Here is a 16,056-nt window from a genome sequence, read left to right on the forward strand (position 1 = left end):
TAAATAACTGCAGATTAAATTGGTATAAGAAGTGGTTATTCTTATCACAGAAGATCAAACAGTAGGAAAGGAAATAGATTTTATGTTATTGGTGCATTAATAACGTATTGGTTGATCTATACTAACAAAACTGACGTGCAGTTTTTAAGCGGCCACTAGGGGGCAGTAAAGCCCTCTGTTCTGCTGCTTCTGTCTGTGAGATCCAGCATTAAGCAGGTAAATCCAGGTGTTGATGACGTAACATCAGAGCCCTGCCCCAATACTCGCACTAAACCCTGCGCCCCTCTATTCAATTAAATTAAATCTTATTTTTATAGCACCAATTAACATCACATCATCTCAAGGTTCATTTCAAAGTCAGACTCCATCAGATCCTCCAGGTTGGTCAGAACGTTTCCTCTCTAAGGAAACCCAGCAGGTTGCATCAAGTCTTGGCGGTCTATGAAGCGCATTTAGTGGTCAGAATGCGCAGGTTAGTGTGTAAAATTGGAGAATTGGGACATTAGGGGTTACGTCATTAACTTGCGCCTCTGCGTCATAACTGAGACACCAAAAGCGACAGAACCGTCGCTATTTTAGGAATCATTACTGCTAAGAGTGTTTTGGGGGGAATAAAGTGCCAGAACTTAAATTTGAGAGACTTGGCCATAGCAGAGCGGGTATAGCCACAAATGAAAAATTATATTGTTAAAACATATACCCAAAATAAATCTAAAATAACTATATATATATATATATATATATATATATATATATATATATATATATATGTGTGTGTGTGCCTTTAACTAATGACAGCACCTTGATGCAACACCTTTTTGTTGGGATACAGAAAATTCTGAGATAATATTAAAGACATCAAATGTTTTTTCATAACTACTGTAATTTTTATACCTCAAACTTGAAATAGACATGCTTTACTTGCTGCTTTCAGACATTATAAACACATCAAACTAATTGAAGAATAAAATAATAACAGATCTGGTTAACAAGTCTCCCAAACCGATTTTATCCACATGTCTCTGAGAATTTAGCAGCAGGCTCTGCTCTGGTCACCTTCTGCCTCTCCAGCTTCCCAAACCTTCCCAACGTCTTCTTCTGCATCACTTTCTCTGCCTGCTCCCTCCAATGCTTTCACACCAAAACAAAGTATATATGAATGGTATATATGAATATATATGCATGGGCGCAAAGGGGGCGGGGCATAGACCTCTGGAGCCTCTCTACGCCATCACGCATGTGAAGCTGCTGGGACAGGGCGCGTCTCTGGCTGATGAGACCACTGTCAAAGTTCTCCAGGTCCATTGAGCCAGCAGGCAGGACCAGGGATTAGACGGGCCCCTCTAAGCACACAGCTGATTTGTATCCATCAGCTGTTCTGGGGAGTTCCTGCTCAGAACAAAGTGGACCGGATCCAGCAGCGAGGCGGCAGAACACAGCGTGCAGGAGTCATTGGGGCTGAGGACGTCCTCTTCCTCCTGCAGCTTTTGTTCCATCAAACAGGCTGAAGGCAGCAGGTTTCATATCAGCAGCTTCACGTTCACGCACCTCAGGCCAGAACGTTCCAGCAGAACCTCAGGCCTGAACATTCCAGCAGAACCTCAGGCCAGAACGTTCCAGCAGAACCTCAGGCCAGAACGTTCCAGCAGAACCTCAGGCCCGCTTTTCTACTTTGTAACTTTCTCATTGCTTCTCCTGGTTATCCAGATATTATTTTGTCTTCCTGCAAACACGTCTTCAGGTGTCCAACAGTACCGGGTCCAGTCATGGTTCTGAAATCCTCCAGCAGTCGCTGGGAACCAGCAGCTGGACCCTCGTCTTCCTCAGCAGGGCTCTAGGAATGTGATCAGGTCTTCACTGTGACGAAGATCTGGTTAGAATCCAGCGGATGTTCAAGATAATAAATGATCAAATGAAAACAGTAGAAGTTATTTTTTATGTGCGTATGAGTTAGAGCAGTTTTTAGGTGGGAAGCATCTACATGACGCAGCACCGCCGTTATTTCCTCCATCAGGTCACACATTTCAGTCTTTGACTCCACGGTGCGCTTGAAGGAGCTTAATCACTATTTTGTGAGCGACTCGTAGCAGAATTTTCCCAAACATCAGTTTTATGCTGCTTGGTATCATTTGGTAGACAGTAAGTAATCTTTTCAAATGTTAAACGTTATTAATCTGTTGGGTTACCTCCTCCCAGTAAACCTTTCCCATTGGACCATTCCAAAGGAGACAAATCATCCTTTTGTCTGTGGTTTGCCGACAGGGGGCGCTGTTGCTCCTGCTAAAGGTTATTAAGACATTTATGCCATGAATGTTAAAGCCCCTGTCATTAATTATTGTTTTGAGTCTCACTCATTCCTCACAGATAACGTGTTTTTATCTTGTATTATACAAATGAATTTATAAAGGGAAGGAATTATCTTTGAAAACCTTCTTGTCCTCTGCTGTCTCTGTCCAGAACCGTTCAAAATCTGTTGGCTGTTCTTTAACCTTCTCAGACTCTTTGTCTCCATAAATAATGTCTGTCTGGAAGAATCAGAGAAAATCACGACTCGGTAACTTAAACCCAGTTTGGATTTGGCACAATCAAAGGTTTCTTGTTAACAAAAGACCCTGAAGACGAGGTCCAAGAGGGTCCATTAGGTCCATGCTGGTCCATGAGGTCCATGCTGGTCCATGAGGTCTATGCTGGTCCACGAGGACCATGCTGGTCCATAAGGTCCATGAGGTCCATACTGGTCCATGAGGTCCATACTGGTCCATGCTGGTCCATGCTGGTCCATGAGGTCTATGCTGGTCCATGCTGGTCCATGAGGACCATGAGGTCCATAAGGTCCATGAGGTCCATACTGGTCCATGAGGTCCATGCTGGTCCATGAGGTCTATGCTGGTCCACGAGGACCATGCTGGTCCATAAGGTCCACGAGGACCATGCTGGTCCATAAGGTCCATGAGGACCATGAGGTCCATAAGGTCCATGAGGTCCATACTGGTCCATGAGGTCCATGCTGGTCCATGAGGACCATGAGGTCCATGCTGGTCCATGAGGTCCATGGTGGTCCATGGTGGTCCATGAGGTCCATGGTGGTCCATGGTGGTCCATGGTGGTCCATGAGGTCCATACTGGTCCATGAGGACCATGAGGTCCATGCTGGTCCATGAGGTCCACTGTGGATCTGGCCAAACGAACCCACCAGAAAGGCTCCAGCTGTCAGTAGAACCCACTGAGCTCAGGTGTGGCGTCGGTTCTGGATCCAAACAACTTTTACCACAGAGTGAAGCACAGTCACACCTCTGAGAAGCAGCTGGATCTGCTTTAGTCCAGTTCTGTGAACAAGTATTTGCCCCTTTACAGATTTCTTCTGGTTTTGCTTTTTAATTATTTGTTTCTGATCATCAAACAAACATAAAATCTGACAAAGAACAGAAAAGGTCCACGTTTGTCTCCAGAGTAATTTCAATAAGGTTTGGAAATCAAGAAACATTTTTTTGGGTCAGCAGTGGTTCTGGTCTCCCATGGAGGCCATCTTGACCTTAGCTGAGGCAGTGAGGCCTGCAGAGCTTCACGTGTTCTTGGTTCCTCTGGGTTCCTCTGGGTTCCTCTGACACCTCCTGGAGTAATTCTGGTGGGTCGGCCTCTCCTGGGAAGGTTCTCCGCTGTTCTTGAATTTCTTTAGATGGGGACAAGTTTTATTTCTTGAGATCTTTCGCCTACTTCATGTTGTCAGACAGGTTCTCTTTCTAAGATGTTAAAATGGAAAAAGAAGAAATCTGATGGGGTGTAAATACTTTTTCCTAGCTGTGTAGATGAAAAAAGAGGAGCTCCATTTCAAGAGCTTCTGACATGTTGGCAGAGATGTAAACAAAATGCAGCATTAGTCTAAAGTCCAGGTTTCATTCATTAAGGAGGATGACTGGTGGTGATGAAGAGGTTCTGTGCTGCAGGAATCATCTAAAGTCTCACTTTCCTTCGTCAGCTGGAATCATGTTGGGTCATTATGTGGACAGGTAAAGGTTCCTGAACAGCTCGTCCAGGTGAGTCTTATGGAGAAGTTCAGAACCAGAACCGTTCCTGGAGCAGGAGAGCTGAACCAGCGCTTTGGGCCATGCGGTTCCTCCTGTTCTCTAGAGACCGTCTGCAGAACCACAGAGGGAACGTTTCCTGGTGAAGCAGGCTGGAAGCTGAGGAGCAGTTCTGCAGGGTTGGTAAAGGGAAACAGAACCCAACGGATCAGCTGCTGACTTTGGTTCTGTCTCAAATGATCTGGAGAACCTGCCCCAAAGAACAAAGTCATGGATGAACGTTTCCATCCTGATTACGGTGAATTCCTCTTTATTTTGTTATAACCATCATAATTAATTATTTCCTCCTGTGCGATGTGCGCCACTGCTTTAATCAGACAGAGGACCAGAGTGATGCTCTGGGACCTCCAGGTGAGACCTCCAGGTGAGACCTCCAGGTGGGACCTCCAGGTGAGACCTCCAGGTGAGACCTCCATGATCAGAGTGTCTGAATAGAGCAGTCAGTGAAGAAGGAGGTAGGAAAGGAGCCTGAATGCTTCCTATCTTAGCTCCTTTAGTTTAGGAATCTCACAGTATCCCTTACCGGCGCTAAGAAGCCTTCAGGAATCCCACAATCCTTAGCGTGACATGACGTATAATAAAAGCTCACCTCAGAGAAATCAACTAAAACCGCCGTAGAGCAGAGAGCGTCTCTCTGTAGCTCATGTCCAGAAGGCTGTAGGATCTGACTCCATCCTCCATGTTTCTGACTCCATCCTCCATGATTCTGACTCCATCCTCCACGTTTCTGACTCCGTCCTCCATGTTTCTGACTCCATCCTCCGTGTCTCTGACTCCATCCTCCGTGTCTCTGACTCCATCCTCCATGTCTCTGACTCCATCCTCCACGTTTCTGACTCCGTCCTCCATGTTTCTGACTCCATCCTCCGTGTCTCTGACTCCATCCTCCATGTCTCTGACTCCATCCTCCATGTTTCTGACTCCATCCTCCATGTTTCTGACTCCATCCTCCACGTTTCTGACTCCATCCTCCGTGTTTCTGACTCCATCCTCCACGTTTCTGACTCCATCCTCCATCTTTCTGACTCCATCCTCCATGTCTCTGACTCCATCCTCCATGTTTCTGACTCCATCCTATCCTCCATGTCTCTGACTCCATCCTCCATGTTTCTGACTCCATCCTCCATGTTTCTGACTCCATCCTCCATGTCTCTGACTCCATCCTCCATGTTTCTGACTCCACCCTCCATGTTTCTGACTCCATCCTCCATGTCTCTGACTCCATCCTCCATCTTTCTGACTCCATCCTCCATGATTCTGACTCCATCCTCCATGATTCTGACTCCATCCTCCATGTTTCTGACTCCACCCTCCATCTTTCTGACTCCATCCTCCATGTCTCTGACTCCATCCTCCATGATTCTGACTCCATCCTCCATGTTTCTGACTCCATCCTCCATGTTTCTGACTCCATCCTCCATGATTCTGACTCCATCCTCCATGTCTCTGACTCCATCCTCCGTGTCTCTGACTCCATCCTCCATGTCTCTGACTCCATCCTCCATGTTTCTGACTCCATCCTCCATGTTTCTGACTCCATCCTCCACGTTTCTGACTCCATCCTCCGTGTTTCTGACTCCATCCTCCACGTTTCTGACTCCATCCTCCATGTTTCTGACTCCGTCCTCCATGTTTCTGACTCCATCCTCCATCTTTCTGACTCCATCCTCCATGTCTCTGACTCCACCCTCCATCTTTCTGACTCCATCCTCCACGTTTCTGACTCCATCCTCCATGTTTCTGACTCCGTCCTCCATGTTTCTGACTCCATCCTCCACGTTTCTGACTCCATCCTCCATGTTTCTGACTCCACCCTCCATCTTTCTGACTCCATCCTCCATGATTCTGACTCCATCCTCCATGTCTCTGACTCCATCCTCCATGTTTCTGACTCCATCCTCCATGTTTCTGACTCCATCCTCCATGATTCTGACTCCATCCTCCATGTCTCTGACTCCATCCTCCATGTTTCTGACTCCATCCTCCATGTTTCTGACTCCATCCTCCACGTTTCTGACTCCATCCTCCATGTTTCTGACTCCACCCTCCATCTTTCTGACTCCATCCTCCATGATTCTGACTCCATCCTCCATGTCTCTGACTCCATCCTCCATGTCTCTGACTCCATCCTCCATGTCTCTGACTCCATCCTCCATGTCTCTGACTCCATCCTCCATGATTCTGACTCCATCCTCCATGATTCTGACTCCATCCTCCATGTCTCTGACTCCATCCTCCATGTCTCTGACTCCATCCTCCATGTCTCTGACTCCATCCTCCATGTTTCTGACTCCACCCTCCATCTTTCTGACTCCATCCTCCATGTTTCTGACTCCATCCTCCATGTCTCTGACTCCATCCTCCATCTTTCTGACTCCATCCTCCATCTTTCTGACTCCATCCTCCATGATTCTGACTCCATCCTCCATGATTCTGACTCCATCCTCCATCTTTCTGACTCCACCCTCCATCTTTCTGACTCCATCCTCCATGTCTCTGACTCCATCCTCCATGATTCTGACTCCATCCTCCATGTTTCTGACTCCATCCTCCATGTTTCTGACTCCATCCTCCACGTTTCTGACTCCATCCTCCATCTTTCTGACTCCATCCTCCATGATTCTGACTCCATCCTCCATGTTTCTGACTCCACCCTCCATCTTTCTGACTCCATCCTCCATGTCTCTGACTCCATCCTCCATGATTCTGACTCCATCCTCCATGTTTCTGACTCCATCCTCCACGTTTCTGACTCCATCCTCCATCTTTCTGACTCCATCCTCCATCTTTCTGACTCCATCCTCCATGTTTCTGACTCCATCCTCCATGTTTCTGACTCCATCCTCCATGTTTCTGACTCCATCCTCCACGTCTCTGACTCCATCCTCCATGTCTCTGACTCCATCCTCCATGTTTCTGACTCCATCCTCCATGTTTCTGACTCCATCCTCCATGTCTCTGACTCCATCCTCCATCTTTCTGACTCCATCCTCCATCTTTCTGACTCCATCCTCCATGTCTCTGACTCCATCCTCCATGATTCTGACTCCATCCTCCATGTTTCTGACTCCATCCTCCATGTTTCTGACTCCATCCTCCACGTTTCTGACTCCATCCTCCATCTTTCTGACTCCATCCTCCATCTTTCTGACTCCATCCTCCATGTTTCTGACTCCATCCTCCATGTTTCTGACTCCATCCTCCACGTCTCTGACTCCATCCTCCATGTCTCTGACTCCATCCTCCATGTTTCCGTCACTAATGACGTCAGAGTTAAAGTCTGGAATCAGCTCAGCAGCTGAAGCTCCTTTCCTCCCTGATGGAGTTCAGGAGAGCAGGAGATAGGAGCAGGTGATAGGAGCTAGGAGGTAGGAGCTAGGAGATAGGAGATAGGAGATAGGAGCTGTAATTAAGGGTATTCTGATGGAGCCTCAGACTGTCTGGTTTCCAACCACAGAAAGGTTCCTCATAGGACCAGTTTAATGACCTGAATAATGTCTCCTCCAGAGAGCAGTCGCTGTTTTCACACGACGCAACGCTGCTTTATTTCAAGCCTGGTGAAATAAAGTTCCGATTTTATTGAACAGCATGAAATAAAATAAAAAAATAAATAAAAATAAAATATTCTGATTGTATTAACAGATTAATAGTCAATGAATGGAGAAATATGGTCAAAATAAGCTCCATCTTTGTTCTTTTCAGCACATTATTTATTGTGACTTTGATATCTTTTGAGTTAAACTGCATGATGTTAACATTCGTTTTGTTTAGTAAGCATTTAAATTATTATATACCTGAACATGTTTAAAAACATGTTTAAACGACATAAACATAGCGTCATAAAATACGCAGTGAAAGAATTATGACATGATTTGTGCTTTCAGATGAAATCCAAATGAATTTCTCAGTAAACTAGAATAAAAAAATGACATTTAATGCAGAAATGGGCCTAATTAAAGCCTGTTCCAGAAATAAAACTAGAAACGCTCCAGAACCAGAACCAGAATCCTGCAGGCTGCTGGTTCTGAATCTGCAGGAAGCATCATCTGGTGCCGGGATCTGGACCCGTCCTGAGACGTACCAGAGAAGTCAATAAGGACTCAACAGAACCAGAACAGAACCAGAACAGAACCTTTACATTAAAACCACAAATCTTCTGGTTGTTCTGCCTTAGAGGGAGTCCAAATGGGTCAGCCTGGCATCCAGAACCGTTTCCAGGTACCGGCTCTCTCAGGTAGGAGTGGGTCCTGACTGGGTCCTGATCCGGGTCATCAGGAAACAACAGAACCTTCAGGAGGAGCCACAGTAACAGAACCAGAACCACTGACCCAGTCTGGGCGGTTCCGCTCCCGCAGAACTTCTGGATCCCCTCTCTCCTTGTTTGGATCCCTGCTCCATGGATCCATTCACATAAAGCTCATCTGTTCAGGGATCCCAGTGACGTCAGAGGCATTAGTGACGTCGGCGGGGGCGTGGTCTGGAGGCGACGTCACGGCGTGCAGCCTCCTCCGCTTTAAAGCCGCCGCAGCCGCGCAGACGGCACACAGACGGACCGAGCCGCAGAACCCGGACCGGTCTCTGCTCGGATGGAGCTGTGGGGACTTCGCCGCTCCTGACCCGCTTCGCGCCGCTCTAACGGAACCGTAAGCCCGGTTCGGCCGTCCTCTGCGCCCCGCAGGCCGCCGTCTCCTCCGTGCCTCTCCGGTCCCATGCGATTCTTCAGACTCACATTCAAGTGCTTCGTGGATTGTTTCTGAAGGTCGCCCCGCAGTCCTGCTCCGTTCTGCTTTCATTTGACCCGGTTCGACAGGAAAAAAGAGAAAAATCATTTCTACTAAAGTTTTTATTTTCCGTCCTGTTGGGAATTTATTTTAACACGTCGTTAAAAATAAACTGAACTCATAAATTAAAAGTGAATAAAAGTGAAATGTGTTTGTGAGCAGAGGGACTGAAGTGGACCGGGTCGGTGGGACTCCTACCTGGAGCTGGACTGTGAGAACCGGTGGTTCTGGTTCTGGTTCTGGTTCTGGACGGGGAGCAGGGAGGCGGACAGAAACGGACTGATTCAGGGACTTGGAGCCACCGGGAAAAGCTGCAGAGTTAAAGAACCATAATAAGATCCAACCTCTGGTTCTGGTTCTGTTCCGAACTGTTCGATTTAAAGGGAAACTTGGTGAAACCTGAAGAAGACAAACCCAGCTTAGTTCTGACCGGTTCCGACTGGTAATCTGGGTTTTACTTTGGCAAAGAATCAGAACCCTGCAGTTAAAGGCCGCACTTCAGAACTTTGACTGGTTCCTGGTTCCTGGTTCCTGACCGGGTTCTGACGGGTTCTGTCCGCTCAGCGATGGAGAAACAGGCTCTGCCCGCCTCCTCCTGCTCCCTGGTTCTCCTGGAGGAGGCCAGGAAGAACCCCCTCCTCCTGTCCAACACCAATGGTTACCCCCCCACCGCCACCAACGGCCCGCTGACGGCGGCCGGCGGCGTGGTGGGCGGTGCCGGACCGGAGAAACGAGCAGGTGGGTCCACCGGGGTGGGCCCGGGGTACCAGGAGCGGGAGACGTGGACCCGGCAGATGGACTTCATCATGTCCTGCGTGGGCTTTGCTGTTGGACTCGGGAACGTGTGGCGGTTCCCCTACCTGTGCTACAAGAACGGAGGAGGTGAGGTTCAGCACTCAGGGGGTGGGGCTAAAACCCAGGCCCCGCCCCCTCTGTGGTTCACACCTGTACACATCTGTTGCTGCAGACTGAGCTGGTCTGGGTTAGCAGTTAGCAGCTAACTCACCTGCTCACCTGTGGGCTTTTCCTCCTAAATGGTTTTAATTCCAAATCCTTCAGAACTTTTGCTGCTCATGAAACCAGAATCTGTGGCGGTTCGTCTCTAAGCTGGTTTGTAGACGTGTGCAGCTGCCATGCAGAGAGGGCGGTGGGCGTGGCTTATGGAATGGGCGTGGCTTACGGAATGGGCGGTGCTTATGGAATGGGCGTGGCTCGTGTTTGTGATCGTGTTACGCAATCATGGGTGGTATCGATCCGAGTGACAGCAGCAGGTTCTGATCGCTGAGGCCAGCGTAGAGCCTCAAGTGTTTTACTATAATTACACACAAGCATGGTGTGTGTGTGTGTGTGTGTGTGGTACAGCTGAGTGAACATTCAGGCAAATTTTACCAGTAAAATGTAAACTTTGATCTAAAATGAGGATCAAAAAGGCCCGTTTAGGACTAAGGTGTCAGTTGGTTTAGGGTTCTGCCATAGAAAAGGTATTTAATATTGGAGCTTAGACAGAACCATGGGGGGGCATGTCATGAAGTGTTAGATTTCCATCAGCTGATGTAGTTGCTGGTACATTTTATGCTTCCATCATATCTTGTTACTCCTTAGCCCTTCGCTGTGAAACGGAACTAGAATACAGAAACTTCTTCCTGTTGGACTTCCTCTTTTATTTTCCAACACCTTCATGTTTAGACAGAAAATTAATCATCAGCAGCCCGGAAAAATAAAAATAAAAATATATATTTATATATATCATTTCCTTATTCCTCTTTTAACGTCACATTAAAGGAGGAATAAGGAATAATGCCACCCAGTGGTTCTGATCAGAACATCCACACTAGCCTGCCGTGTCGTTAACTCCCCGTTGCTGCTGTGAATCTCCGCTGAGGTTCTACCTCCACTGGACGGTTCTATGATGTGTTCTGTTCTGGTTCTGGTCCGCTTCTCTGACCTGCTTCCATGTCTGCAGGCTGCTGCTGTTTAGCCAAGATAAAATACCAAATGCTGCACTCGGTGCTGGGAACCCTGGGAACTCTCATGTGATTGGCTCAGGAACCAGGAAGTAAACACGGGCTACACTCTGGAATCATTCTGGACCGTAGCTTCAGGTTTGAAAGGAGAAAAACGTGACTAAGACGTTGTTGATGGAGGAGACTGATTGTTTTTAGGGAATGTTACTAACATCCTGGGAGAGAAATGAGAATGATTTTGGTAAATTAAAGTAAATGTCTTACTTATTGCTAATTTTAATGTGCCTGACATTTTAGTGATGTCAGGCACATGCTGCTAACACAGATGCTGCTAACATAATTGCGCTAACACAAGTGCTACTAAAACTGGTGCGGCTAACACAGATGCTGCTAACACAGGTTTTGCTAATGCAAGTGCACTAACACAGGTGCTGCTAACAAAAGTGTGTGAACACAGGTGCTGCTAACACAGGTGCTGCTAATACAGGTGCTGCTAACACAAGTGTGCTAACACAAGAGCTAACACACACTGCTAACATAAGCCCCACTAAAGGAGGAAACACACCAGACGCCTTGTGGAGTGTAAGCGCCTCAAAGCAGCATAAGCTCGTCCTATGCTTAGCGTAGCTTTGCATTTTAATCAGTCAATAATTGTAAAATGTACAACATGTGTATTTAGGCTATGCGACACTTAAATTATATTGAAGCTCTAAATTCAGACACATATATGTTCCTGTTTTGCAGGGAATAAACGGGAAAACATCCCGTGTAAATTTATGCTTTTAAAAACACGGCTGTAAGCCGCGGCGCTTAGGCTACGTGTCTGGTGCATTTCCTCCTTAACACAAGCGCTGCTGGTTAGAACATTGTCTGTGTGTTAATAGATGATGATGAAGGTACAGGTATAAAATCAGGCAGCTTAGCACTTGCTCTCATCTGTAAAAACCAAGATCCCAAACCATAAAAATAAAAATTATAATGAAAAATAAAACAGAGCTAAACTAAAATGTATACCTTGGTCAAACAACATGTCTGAAATGAAAATAATGAACTTGAGATTGATCAAATTATAGCTAATCTTAATTGTTCAGCTGATTTTTCAGCTAAAGATTGAAGTTTGGGTTTTTATTCTTTGTTTTGGGTTATTTCAGCAGATCGGTTCTGCGTTAATGAAGATCAGATGAATATCTGGATTTAATACATCTTATAATATGAAGTAAAGTTCCTAGAGGAAGGTGTTCATCTGCATCTAATGTCCAGCTGCAGCTGACAGCCTGCAGTGATTTTAGGAGGAAGCAGATTGGTGTTCTCATCCGTTCTGCAGGTTCTAAATGTTAATGTTGTTTTGGATCTAGAGAGAAACGGTTCTGGTCAGCTGGTAAATAGGTTGTTCTGTCCGTTCTTCATCTCCACTGATAAAACCAGCATCTTCATCATTTTAATTACTACAACAGCAAAAGGGTGAATGGTTGGAGGAGGTGATGATGCCGGTGAAAAACAGTGTGAGAGTTCTCCAGAAAGCCCAGAGAACCGCTGGAAGAGCGCTTTAAGGAACCAGGCAGAGAAAAGAGGCTTTCATTAAGAGTTTGGACCCACCACCGCCCCCTGCTGTTGTTTGGACAGAATGCAGGTTTAAGGTGCTGCAGCGCTGGCCTCGTTTGTTAGGCCGGAGGCTGCAGCATCCGTCTCTCTGCGTAATGCGGACAGAACCGGGTCAACTCAGAACCATGTTCCAGCACAGCAGGAGCTGCTGGCCTCCTCCTGGGAGAATTATCCCGGTGATGTAGAGGAGGACGAGGAGGCGACAGCAGGAGGTTTCATCACGTCTGCTTTGATCAAACTGCAGAGAGGCGCCATCGCTTTGAAAAGGTCTCGTTCTCACCGCCAGCCGGTTTGAGCTGGACGCAGGAAAGGTCTGAGACAGAGGAGGATTCAGCCAAAGGTCCAGCTCTCACATTACTCTCAGACTTTGTGGAAAGGTCACATGCCTCTCACCTGATTCATCCAACCTGAAGGACATTTCTGGGGCCTTTCAGCCTCATTGTCCTTCGTCTGTCTCGTCTCCACGCTGAAATGTTTCCACAGCGGCCAAATGAAGCTCAGAGGTCTGCAGCGATGCTTCCTTCTTTATCCCTCCATCACTTCTGTCTCCTGGTTTATACAATCCATACACAAGTTACTGTCCTAATGTAATGTAGAATGCTCCTTTAACTTTTGAAACAGCAAACACAAAAAACAAATCAACATAAATTCCTTCTTATTGTCTCCACACTGAAAATGTTACGCTATAATCTGACGTTCCCCTTTTCCACAGAAGCAAAATAACAAAGTGAGACTTTGGCAAATTTCTGAATAAAACAGTTAAAAGTAACAAATGTCACATCGACAAAAACATCTCCTCCCTTCACTTTATCCCTTTTCTAACCCAGATGGATAAAATTATATTTTTAAGAGACGACTTAAAGAGGACATCTGAAGATAAAGCCATAATTTATTCCTTATTCCCAAACTGTCTGTCACAGCTGGATTCTATAAGCCCCCCCCCCCCCCACTGCTCCTGGCAGAGATCCACACAGCATAGAACGGCCATGATGAACGGTGCTACATTAACTCAGGCCACTCCCGTTTACCGGGCTATTCTATCATATTATGAGTTTAAAGAGGTTTGCAGCCAAGTAATAATGTAAAAGGTTTGGTAAAGCTAAGCCCCAGATAAATATACTTACCTGTCAACCTCCCTAAAAAGTCTATCCAAAGACAAAATTACCATTTTTATTGAATTAATGCATCCAGCCAAGGACAAAGACAGAGCAGCTCCTCCCTGAGCCGTACTAAAACTGATTTAAAGTTATTTTTGAATAGATCTGCTTGTAGCCATCGTAGTCTTGAATGGATACAAAAGATTGGTTCTAAGCTGGATGATTAATCGGGAACAAAATACTTTTGGTGAAATCTATCTTATAGCCTGAAGATTTACCAAATTGAGAAATTATGTGTAATATGCAAAGCAGTAAGTCATCAGCATATAATGACTTTATGGACCAACTCTGTGTTCGTCACAATGGCTGAAGCGGCTCAGTAGTTCAGTGGAAGAGCCGAGGAGAGAGGACAACCCTGTTATGTCGTTAAATACGGAGAGTTATTATTATTGGTCCTCACTCTGGATTGAGATGCTGCAAAAATATGTGAGTCCAAGAGATAAAAACCCGAATTTGTAAAGAGTTTTAAAAATATGCTCATTCTTAATTTGGTTGAACGCTACATGTGGATCTAGTGAAGTCATTATTTCTGATGACTGGATTCAATGTTTGGAGTATTATGTTATAGAGGTTATGGAATGATTCTCTGATCAGAGTGCAGAACTGTAAGTATTTTACAGCTGAGTGTAAACAGGCTGATGAGACGGTAGGACTCACATTTACTGGGATCTCTTCCCTTTTAGGAAGCACAGAGAGTTTTGTCCTAATGTGTTCATTCCTTTGTCCTTTCTGTCTTTGTCCTCTAAAAACTCTGAGTCACTTTGATTTATTATCCTGCAGAGAGTTGGTGCTGCAGTGAGCCTGTGCAGGACACACAGATTCTTGACTCATGGTGGAGCGACCTGTGGCTCAGTGGACCGCTGTCAGTGATTCTGCTGCAGCTGAGAAAAACCTGCAGAACAGAATGAATCAGAACCAGAACCAGAACCAGCGTATGTGCCAGGAATTTGACTCTGGAGCTCACCGTGTGCTTTCTGATACAATAATACAACAACATGATAATGCAGTAATGTAATCAGCAGAGAGCAAAGGATGCAGGAGTGAATATTATTTCCATTATTAATATTAATATACACACACAAACGTACGTGTCCACAGTGTGAGAATAATACAGGAATAACTACTAGTTACTAACAACTAGTTTTAAACGCTGTGATGTATGTGAGGAAAGCCGATCTGGTATCTAGTTTATACAACATAACTGATGTCATTGATTCCTGGGTCAATGTGAGCTTCTGTGCTTTCTGTGTCTCTGCTCTGTCTTCTCTAACATAGAAAGTACTCCTGGGTCAATGTGAGCTTCTGTGCTTTCTGTGTCTCTGCTCTGTCTTCTCTACCATAGAAAGTACTCCTGGGTCAATGTGAGCTTCTGAGCTTTCTGTGTCTCTGCTCTGTCTTCTCTAAGCCCCAGTGGGTGGAGGCAGATGAGCGTTCACACTGAGCCTGGTTCTGGTTCTGCTGGAGGTTCTCCTCCCTGTTAAAGGGGAGTTTTCCTCTCCACTGTCGCTTCATGCATGCTCAGTATGAGGGATTGCTGCAAAGCCATCAACAATGCAGACGACTGTCCACTGTGGCTCTACGCTCTTTCAGGAGGAGTGAATGCTGCTTGGAGAGACTTGATGCAACCTGCTGGGTTTCCTTAGAGAGGAAACTTTCTCACCAACCTGGAGGATCTGATGGAAGCTGACTTTAGAAAGAGCCTTGATGAGATGATGTGATGTTAATTGGAGCTATAGAAATAAAACTGAATTGATAATATGAACAGCCCTGAAATAGAGAATAATGAATAGAATAATAAATCTGCAGTGAGCAGGAGGCTGAATAGAGGCAGAGATACTGAGTTAATGCAGCTGTTCATCAGAGTGATGGATTGTGGGAAGAAACTGTTCCTGAGTCTGTTGGTGTTGGCGTCCAGCGCTCTGTAGCGCCTCCTAGAGGGAGAACCTCTAACCTGTGTTAGCGCACTTGTGTCTGAATGAACATGTTCAGGATCTATGCTGTGTCTCTTCAGCAGAACCACATCAGGGATTCTGTTCAGTTGTTCCTCCAAATGGAAACTAATGTTTTTATGAAACAATCACTGCCTGATCTCTGTTTTTATTTTTATTAATCTAATTTTTATACATAACACAAGAACATGGGCAGCCTCTCAGATTACAAATGCTTAAACAGAACTAATGTGCAGAGACTTTGTGTCTTTAAGGTTATCTGTGTGTTCAGATGAGGCCGTAGCTCAGACAGGGTGAGCTGCTACCAAAACCACCTTCCTAAATGTAAACGTCCTGAACTTGTGAAGCGCTGTAAGTCCTACGACCTCAGAGCGCTTCACACCACACCCAGACATTCAGACGGTGCTGAGCTCACCAGGAACCAACGGCTCTGGTTCAGGCTGAAGCCTTTAGACAACCAGATGATTCCTTCCTCAACACGGAGGAGAAGCAACAGGGACAGTGAAGAAGGGATGAGGGCG

The 16,056-nt window shown here is 45.9% G+C and overlaps 1 protein-coding gene across 1 annotated transcript in view; it reads left to right on the forward strand.

The window, feature by feature from the left end:
* Positions 1-8,565: 8,565 nt before the first annotated feature.
* The window catches only part of slc6a8 (solute carrier family 6 member 8), a 56,152-nt gene continuing 48,661 nt past the window's right edge, over positions 8,566-16,056 (forward strand). The window contains exon 1 of the mRNA XM_036143542.1: positions 8,566-9,745. Within this exon, the coding sequence (XP_035999435.1) occupies positions 9,430-9,745 (316 nt within the window). The 5' untranslated portion in view covers positions 8,566-9,429. The remainder of the gene's footprint in view (positions 9,746-16,056) is intronic.

This window comes from Fundulus heteroclitus, chromosome 1 (assembly GCF_011125445.2).
Source record: "Fundulus heteroclitus isolate FHET01 chromosome 1, MU-UCD_Fhet_4.1, whole genome shotgun sequence".
In the NCBI taxonomy this organism is placed as follows: Eukaryota; Metazoa; Chordata; class Actinopteri; order Cyprinodontiformes; family Fundulidae; genus Fundulus; species Fundulus heteroclitus.